General features: G+C 36.5%; 1 protein-coding gene across 5 annotated transcripts in view; it reads right to left on the bottom strand.

The window, feature by feature from the left end:
- Positions 1-9,850, bottom strand: part of Smarca1 (SWI/SNF related, matrix associated, actin dependent regulator of chromatin, subfamily a, member 1) — a 92,044-nt gene that overhangs the window by 50,368 nt on the left and 31,826 nt on the right. For 3 of the 5 annotated variants that reach the window (XM_026784798.1, XM_026784799.1, XM_005358410.3), the window contains exons 10-15: positions 8,172-8,281; positions 7,217-7,443; positions 6,121-6,242; positions 3,606-3,641; positions 2,601-2,753; positions 712-844 (exon numbers count right to left, since the gene is read on the bottom strand). In XM_026784798.1, the coding sequence (XP_026640599.1) occupies positions 712-844; positions 2,601-2,753; positions 3,606-3,641; positions 6,121-6,242; positions 7,217-7,443; positions 8,172-8,281 (781 nt within the window). The remainder of the gene's footprint in view (positions 1-711; positions 845-2,600; positions 2,754-3,605; positions 3,642-6,120; positions 6,243-7,216; positions 7,444-8,171; positions 8,282-9,850) is intronic. The other 2 variants (XM_005358411.3, XM_005358412.3) reach the window with 1 other exon arrangement.

The raw sequence follows: 9,850 nt of genomic DNA, 5'->3' as shown, positions 1-9,850 counted from the left end.
GGGGAAGTGGGAGGAGTGGGAGGCTGGGAGGAGGCGGAAATTTTTTTTTCTTTCTTAATAAAAAAAAAAAACGACTACCAGTTTTTCTATCGCATTTTCTAGTTCACTATTTCAGTTAAAAACCCAAGTCAGAAATACTTTTGTTGTGTTCCAATCTTGTTTTCCAGATAACGTCTCCTATGGACAAGATTCTCTAGTGTGTATTTGTTAAAAATTTCCAGAAGCCAATATTTATCTGTTAAATAGCATAAGGTACTGCAAAAGTCATGTCATTGGCATTCAACTATAACCTAGTAATCTTATGCCGTATACTGAAAGAGTATGCTTAAATATGAACGGTTACAGCAGGCCTGGAGGGATGGCTCAGCCGCTAAAGGCTAGGCTCACAACCAAAAACATAAGAAAGATTACAAATGTATTTTCAAAGATTATTTACGTACAAGTTACATTATACAGATTGAGAAGTTTATACATTTATACATTTACAAATACGAATACAATAAGAATCAACTTTAGAAGAGGCCATTGATTTGAAAGAGCAAGGACGGGTATGCATATAGGGGGTTTGGAGGGAGGAAAGGGAAGGAAGAAATGGAAATACATTAAGCTAAAAAATCAAAGGGAACAAAGATTATTGAAAAGTAAACTCCTCTGAAGGAAATTAAAAGTGTTTTTCTCCTCCCCAAATTAATGAAGCCCACATAGCAATACCTTGCTGGATAACAATTGAATCAAGTCTCAGTTTTATCTCGGCTCTCTCTACAATCCTCTCTTCCACTGTGTTGTCAGTGATGAGACGGAAGACGCGTACCGGCTTCTTCTGGCCAATGCGATGTGCCCGATCCTAGCAGAAAGAGTCCCACTGTAAGATGCTGAAGACTGCAGGCAAGACAGACATAGAGCTACAATGCTATAAATATCCACAAATAAAACTCCGACTTCAATCTCTTTCTATGCCTGTCACTTGTGAAAGGTGGATAATGAATGTTAAGAATGTCCAAATCCTTCTGGGAACAAAGAAATCTCAAATTGTGCTGTGCTACTACTGGGAATCTTCTAGAATTTCATAAGGCAAATCCCCTTTAAGATGAGGACAAAAATGTTACTAAGTAACTTTCACTAAATGTGACCACATCTAGGACAAACAAGGTGTTTTTGCAGTCAGGAACAAAGTAGTTCCCGAGGGCTGCTACATTGACAAAGTCTGCTTTATCTCACATCCATCAAGCCGTTCTTTCTGCTTACCAAGGCAATTCTGGGATACATAGTAAAGGCTCATAAATATTAATGAGATCTTCATAATTTTACTATACTAGAATTGCTCCGATGGTTTATAATTAGCAAAGGGGGCAGGTGGCAAATTCTGGCAAAATATAAGCATGTGGGGCGGGTGTATTTGAAATGCAGAAACTAACAGAACGAAGGGGAACAGAGAGGAGGTGGGGAGAAACAAAGAAACGAGGTAGCAGACAGTCCTTGTAGTAAATACAAAAACACTAGAGTCCGATAGCCAGTTTTTAAATGAAGCACATTCAAAGATCATTCAATGCTCTACAAGTATCTAAAACTTTAAACTCCAAACAACAGTCTCTGAATGTCCAGGCTATGATAAATGGTAAGAGAAACAGCTTCGTGGGTGGGGGTGTGGATGTGTGTGCGCGCGCGCACACGCACAAAATTATTTGCAAGGGTAGAAAGATGGTTTAGTGGGGAAAATGCTTACTGCTCAAGCGTGAGGACCTGAGTTTGAATCTCTAGCAGCCACATAAAAGCCAGGTATGGCGGTGCACACTGGCAACTCTAGAACTGGGAGACTGAGACAAATGGATTCAGGGTCGGGGGCAAGGCGGGCACACTGGCCAACCTTGCAAGTCAAAGTGGCAAGCTCCAAGCTCAGTAAGAGAACCCATCTCAAACAAAGACAGAGAAGCAATTGAGGAAGACATACTCATGTTATCTCTAAGCTTCTAGGTATGCCCTCTCAGGAGTGCGCATGCGCACAAATGAACACAGGCACACAAGCTTTCCAGGGACGTCCTCAAACAGCAGTTTTCCTTTTTCATATTTTTTACCCTCTCTTCCCAATTATTTTATCACAAGAGTGAAAATTTGACCTTTTCTAATTTTAGTACGAAAGATTTCTTTAACAAGGTGTAACCATGCAGCCCCAGCTGTCCTGGAACTCACTATGTAGGCCAGGTTCACTCAAACCCAGAGTGCTGAGATTAAAGGCACACACCACCACACCTAGCCTCAAGAGTTTAATATATATTTGTTACAAAAAATAATGAGATTTCTTGTTAATCCTTATTAAAACAAACTAAGGAAGCCTCCTCAATACTCAAGAATAGGAAAAAGCTGATATCTCTATTCTATGATGAAAGCAAAAATGTAGACCTTTAAGTTTTTGCACTTATATTTGAGATATATATGCTGATTTTCTTCTTTTTTGTTTTTGCAATTAAATGAGCAACTTTAATTCTAACTTCTATGAAATCTCTCCAAAATCATACACTTTAATCATTCATTGACTTTGTGCTATATAAACAATAGTATTCCGAGCTTCAGTAATTTCCTGGTATTGTTAAAACATTACTAACCATAGCTTGTAGATCAACCTGTGGATTCCAGTCTGAATCATATAGGATAACCACATCAGCACTTGCCAAGTTAATTCCAAGACCTCCAGCCCTTGTACTCAGCATAAAGATGAATTTGCTGCTATTAGGAGCATTGAAGGCCTCTATCGCTCCCTTTTTAAATTAACACAGGAATATAAAAAGAGAAAATGGATTACATTCGAAATCTTAAGAAACAGAAAATACATGTATACTTAATATGTAATAGTCTCCATAACCTAATACTTTATAATATTCTTCAAAGCTATACTGTGTAAGCAGCTGGAGAAAAGAGGTTTTTCTAAAAGAGTTTGAAAATATTATCCAATAGAGACAGAGAGCAATCATACAAACAAGTTTAACTAATCAAATAATAATTCATTTGCATTCTTTGAAAATAATAGTAAAAGTGTTCTAATTGATTAACAAGTGAAATATAACTTTGAGTAAAATGATAAAAATATCAATATCATTCCAAGGCCTGATAAACAAGGTGTGGGTAAGGTCAATCAAGAGAGAGAAAAGTTGAGAAATGCAAAGGACAGTAAGATGATCAATATCACTACTATGACAAAGGTAAAATTGGTAAATAATCAGAAAAATCAGAATAACATGTTTAGGGATATTTAGTAAAGAAATCTAGAAATTAATATATTGTTAACATCCTCTATACAAAGATCTGATAGAAATTAATTAGGAAAATGCTGACCAGTAGAAAAAGGAACCTGAAAAGTGAACTTCAATTTACAGAATACATATATGTGTATATATATATACATATATATAAAGCAAGAATAATGTTCATCTCTCACTAGTAATAAAATAGATGCAAACAAATAATATAATGACATTTTTAAGGATAAAAAAGGATGATACTCAATGTTGATGAGGGAGCAGAGGGATATTGCTTCTGGGGGTGTAAATTGGAACAATCTTTCTGGAAAGCAATTTGGCAACATGCACCAAGAGCCTTAATAATGGTCATACCCTTTGACCCAGTAATTCCACTTCCAGGAACTTATCCTAAGGAAATAATGAGAGATGTGCACAAAATTTATGTATAAGGACTTTCACTGTAGCATTATTTACAACAGTGAAAACTTGGAAACAACCTAAACCATTAACAACAAGAGGACACATTACATAGAGTACTACATCATTAAGGTTAAATATTTTCCTAAAACTATTTATAATGATTATTTATACTAACAAAGCACAATATAATCCTGATTAAAAGTACCAGAATACTGATATATATATAATATATTATATATATACTATATATATGTATGTATTATGTAGTATGGTATCAATTTCTTACATATTATTTCCCATAAAGATTTCCCAGAGAAAACTGATTTTGCAAATCTCCCTCAGTACTCATATATTACTTGTATAGTCACAAAATGCACATATATGTTAATTCAGTAGACACATATGGTCTAAGCTCGAGGCAGATAAGGTGACTAGCATTACCACAGTCGGTAGGGCATGAAACTGTACAGTGTAGAATACAGTAAGATTGGTGATAGACACGGTGGTGCAGAGGAAATAGCAAAAGCCTGAGAGTGAAGCATAACTCAGCCATGTATATATATCTGAGACATGAGCCTTTACCGTCTCTGACACAATTTTGTGTGGCAAAAATCCTATCAGCACCTTATCCAGACTACTGGGATCATTTGGAACTTTAAGGTGCCTGGCTTATAGTAGCTGCTTGATAAATGTTAATCCCTTTCCCTGTAAAAGTGAGGCCACTTAAGTCAGAGGATGACCAGAGGCCTAAATAGCTTATTTATCCATAGGGAAAGAGGGAATGCCAGAATTATTAAGGGGGATCACTATTGCTGATAGACAGAGTAAAGAATGAAATGTATTGGGAAAAGACTTGAAATTATTACATAAACAGGACCTCTCCCAGGGAAAAGAAAGAATGGCTCTGACCTCTTTGTATCATATTTGATGCATGTAATTCAAAATCTTTGAATGGAAAACAATATTTGGAGAGAAGAAGAAGGAGAAGGAGATTTATTTCTATATCACTAGTAATGAGCAGGGAGATAGGTCAGAAGTGACACAACTGGCATTTTGAGGTGAGATGATGCCTACTAAATTCTGCCTGGTGTCTTCTCCATTCTAGCAAGAAGAGTCAATCTCAATCATCTTGAACAGTATTAGAGGTGCTATACTTAATGAATAGGTTCTCAGAACTCAGCCAACAAAAGCTTCAAGTCACTGTCTTAGAGGACTTCAAACTATAAGGTGGGAAATAATTGAAGCATTGAAACATTTTTTTATGTGTAAAAGTTATGGCAACTGTTTCAATAGGTAGTCAAAGGCCCTTAACAAAGAGGTCTTTGAGCTGTTGGCAACATTATACTATGTGATACCCAGGCTTCAATAAGGGCGCGAATAAGAGACAGAAAACTATTTCAACGGAAGGAGAAGAACACGGGCTGAGATTCCCACAGCCTAAGAAGATGCCCTGAACATATACAAAGACCTGTGGCACACAGGATATAATGTACTGTGTATTTTTCAACTGTTTGTTTGCACCTATTATATCCACCAGTCTTCACAATGTCACCAGAAAGAAGCATTTAGTATTAATTTTATCGTTATGATATTAAAGATACTGAGGCTTGCAGAATTAAATGAAAATGGTGGAGTTAATACTAAAAGTCAGGCCTTCAAACCAAGTTCTGTGTAGTTTCTACTGTACCATAAAATTTTGTTCTTTTGCCCAGAGCATGAGTATTGACTTAAAGAAGAAACCAAAGACAGAGACCTAAAGGATCACATAAAAGAGAGAAAGAATTAGCAAAGCTGTCAACAAAGTGAAATAGTAGGTTAAAAATGCCTTTGACCCATGACATTTGTGATGGATAATAATAATAAAGACTTGCAAGAATTTCCAAATCTGAGGAAGACATTGGGTACGTGTACTTACTCATGCTCACAAACCAACATTTTGGTGTCCTAAAATCCCAAACTCATAAGTACCTACACCTACTTTGTTATAACTTCATTTTTACAAAACCCACCACACTTTGTTATAACTTCATTTTTACAAAACCCACCACAGTCAAGACTGCTTCTTAAGTCAATATTAAAGTTAGTTCATCATAAACCAGCAAAATATCCACCATTAAACTCCATAAATGCCAAGGGTCTACAGCAGGAAACAAATCAAGAAAATAACACAACATCAGAAGTCGGAGGGTAAGTTGAGAGACAGGAATCAATGGGGCAGTGGCTAAAAGAGATGAGGATGGAATCAGACAGTGTTCTTAGGAAAGACTATCCTTGAAGAGCTTGGGATGATTTGGGGGGGAAATGGTGGAATGGAAGATAAATATGGAAGAAATACCATGATGGCAGTGAGAAATTCAGTACCACCTAGAAGTAGACCAGACTAACGTTTAAAACAAATAGGTAAAGAAAATTATTTTAAAACTAAGTTCTGATCTTTTAAAACCTTGCTTTATTTTCTTGTCCTCACCTCTCTTTCTTCATGTGGGGTTTGTCCATCTAGTCGACAATACTCATAGCCACGCCACATACAATAATCCTCCAAAATGTCTAGCAGGCGAGTCATCTGGCTGAAAATGAGAACTCTTGACCCTAAAAGATTTCACCAGAAAACAATTACATGACTTGTGTAAAGTATGAAAATGCCATAATGAAACAAATCATCTTTGTGCAATTAATATATGCTAGCAATCTTAGCTAGCTTGAAAGCCAGAAACAAAATAAAGCATCATAAACAATCTAAATAATATGACACATGAACACACAATCACACAAAAAAAAGACAAAGAATGTTATACAAAATTATGTGCTTGTTGAACTACAAGGTTTTCAGTAGGTCTTCAAAATCTTACCACAGATTCTGCCTTGTCCTTAGGACTAGGATCTTCAATGGTCCACTTAATCTCTCACTGAACTACTACTGCAACTGTCTTCCACCTCGTCTCCTGCTTTTACTCTCTCATCCCCTGTAGAATTCCCACAAAGTGCTTCCAACGTTATCTTCCTGACATACAATTCTGCTCATGTTACTTCCTGCCACTGTCTTCTCTCACTCCTCTGCATCCAAAATAGAAGTCTGAACACTTTTTGAAGTATGGTTTTAAAGACGTTCCATGCTCCTTACCGAATTCACCAAATGCCATTCTACCTCACACGCCAGAAACTCCTCTGCTGTGTTCCCTTTCACACCTCTCGCATTGCCCTAGAAAAGCATCCCCCCCCCATTACCAAGAGCTCACTCCTACCCACATTCGCCAGCCTTCACTTCAAACGTCACCACTGGGAAGACAATCCCAAGCCTCCGTTTCTCAACAGCACAAGGAAGTGCTCTCCGTACAATGAATTGCAGCTCCTCTTCCTCACTACACTGCCAGCTTCTCCAAGGTAAAGTCATTGTCATATTCATCTCTGCATTCCTAGCCTGTGGGACAATTCCTGACAAACAGTAAGTACTCCACAATGTCTACTAGCCAAATAGGTGGGTGAATGCAAAACATTTTATTCATACACAAACCATTATTGGGAATTTATCCCACACTAAGCTAGTTAAAAAATCCCTCACTCACCCTGTTCTTTAATTCTCGCCAACAGCTTATCCAGAGCTACCATTTTACCACTATTGCTGACAATGTGCTCGTCTGTCGTATAAGGTGGGCCAGGCTCTGCCCCATCAAATAGATAAGGATGATTGCAACACTTTCGGAGCTGCATCAGAATATTCAAGAGTCGCATCTTGTCCATCTTGCCAGAAGAGTTTAAAATATCGATATCTTTCATTAGAATTTTTGTATACCTAAAATATTAAACTATAATTAATCAATTTTAAGAACACTTAATGCCATAAATAAATGTTCCACTAGGAATATAGTAGATAAAAGCAGGCATGGTTTGAGGGCTGGAGGTATCATTCAATGGTACAATGCATGTCTAACATGCACAGTGCCCCAGGTTCGATGCCAAAAGATGAAAAAAAGGTTTTTGATTTGAAAGAAAATATGACCTGAAAAAACAAGAAGTTAATGATTTGAACATTTTGCTTTGTATCTTACTTATGTTGCTTATGGTTCTATGTCCATATACTATACCCATTACTAGAAATTATCAACTACAAGCAACTACATCTGACAATTATCCATTTACTAAAATATTTACTTAAAGTTTACAGTGAACTTTGACTCGTTTGAGCTATATTCATGTTGGAGCTATAAGCAATCTCAACTTCCATTTTAAATAAACACAATGGTTTTCGAACAGAATATTTAAATGGCACAACTTGCCATTTAAATATAAAACATAATCATCATGCTGAACAACCATCAAAAGTGATTTTTATTAATCCCAGCACTTGGGAGACAGAGGCAGGCGGATCTCTGTGAGTTCGCGACCAGCCTGGTCTACAGAGCTAGTTCCAGGACAGGCTCCAAAACCACCGAGAAACCCTGTCTCGAAAAACCAAAAAAAAAGTGATTTTTAATAAATTCTTATATATAAATAAATGTTAGTGAATATAAAATATCTCACCATTCCCGTTGCATTTTACTCAGTCCCAAGTAAATCTTTATTTCCTTTTTAGGAGGCAGACTCTTCTCTACATCAGTTTTTATACGGCGTAACAGAAATGGTTTTAAAACCTAAAAAACAATGATTACTATAAAACCACATAAAGCATTTACAGTTTCAAATTGTGTATTTCATTAATGCTATTCAACTGTTAAAACTTTCCTCCTGATACATACTCTAACAAACACCAACAATAACAAACACCAACAGTTGCCTAACTTCTCAGTAAATAACAACCAAAAAATGACTCCTTAGAAAATGGAAATGGCGCACACCTTTAATCCCAGCACTAAGAAGGCAGAAGCAGGCAGCTGTCTGTGAGCTCAAGGCCAGCCTGCTCTACAGAGTAAGTTCCAGGACAGTCAGGGTTGTTAAACAGAGAAACCCTGTCTTGAAAGAAAAAAGTCAGAATGGAGGCTGGAGCAGGAAAAAAACAAGAGTGAATGTCCATCAGTCATAAGACTCTAGGTTCAGTTCCCAGATCCTCTAAACAAGAGAAAGGAGAATTAAACGCTGCTGGCGTGACAGGAGAAATGAAACTAAAAATGAAGACAAGACCATTGTCTACGGAATAATCAATGAATTTTTGTTTTAAATACTGCTTTTAAGACAAGATTTTTCAACCTAGGGAAAATAGGAATTGAGAGTTTCAGTTTAAGTTACCTACAAATAAAATTTAAATTTGTGTCATTTAAAATAATTATATAAATGAATAAGAAAAGAATTCAATTTTTTTAAAGACATGAATGAATAGATATAAAAGGTAATTAGTGTATACAGGAAACACAGATTTTTGTCACAAGAAAATAATGGGGTTCCAATTCATGGAGTACCTGCCAACAATGTTGTCACATACTGCACCATTATCTTTACAGACAGTAGTTAAATCCTTAGAATAAATCGCTGAAGGGTTCTTTTCTCAATTTTTTCAAATTTATTTATCTTATTTTAATATGTGTGTTTTGCCTACATGTATAGTATTGCAACCTATGTGTGTCTGGTGCCCATGGAGGCCAGAATGGGGCATCATATCCCCTGGAAATGAAGCTACGCACAGTTGTTAGATACCATGTACGGAACTGAATCCTCTCTACCTAAGAACCAAAAGTGTTCTTAACTGCTGAGCTATCTCTCATATGATTATTTCTTTTTTATTGGTTTTTGTTTGTTTGTTTGTTCTAGTTTGGTTTTGACTTTGGGGGTTTTCAACAGAGTTCCTCTGTCATGGGACTCACTCTGTAGACCAGGCTAGCCTCTAACTCAGAGATCCTCCTGCCTCTGTCCCCCGAGTGCTGAGATTAAAGGTGTGTGTCATCACCACCTGGCTGAATATGATTATTTAAAGTTCAGTAAGTTCACCAGTCACTATTCTAAGAAGTAGAAGCAGAATTAAATACTCAGACAATAATTTTTTCAATTTTATTTCTTCGCTTATCTAAAAATATTTCAGCATGTATACTTATGGTATAAATATAAGTATTATGCATTTAAAATAATACCTATTTCCAAAGGTGCTATAGAAATTTGTGGTTGTTCATGTATAAAGATTATTTGTGGTGCACATGCAATAAACTTCAGCCATTATTATTAGATATCTATAATAAGACTGCTGGTTTCACAGAGACCCACACTGGAGCACT

This window comes from Microtus ochrogaster, chromosome X, assembly GCF_000317375.1.
Source record: "Microtus ochrogaster isolate Prairie Vole_2 chromosome X, MicOch1.0, whole genome shotgun sequence".
Lineage (NCBI taxonomy): Eukaryota > Metazoa > Chordata > Mammalia > Rodentia > Cricetidae > Microtus > Microtus ochrogaster.
The sequence above is the reverse complement of the archived record's forward strand: the minus strand, read 5'-3'. Positions and strand labels throughout refer to the sequence as shown.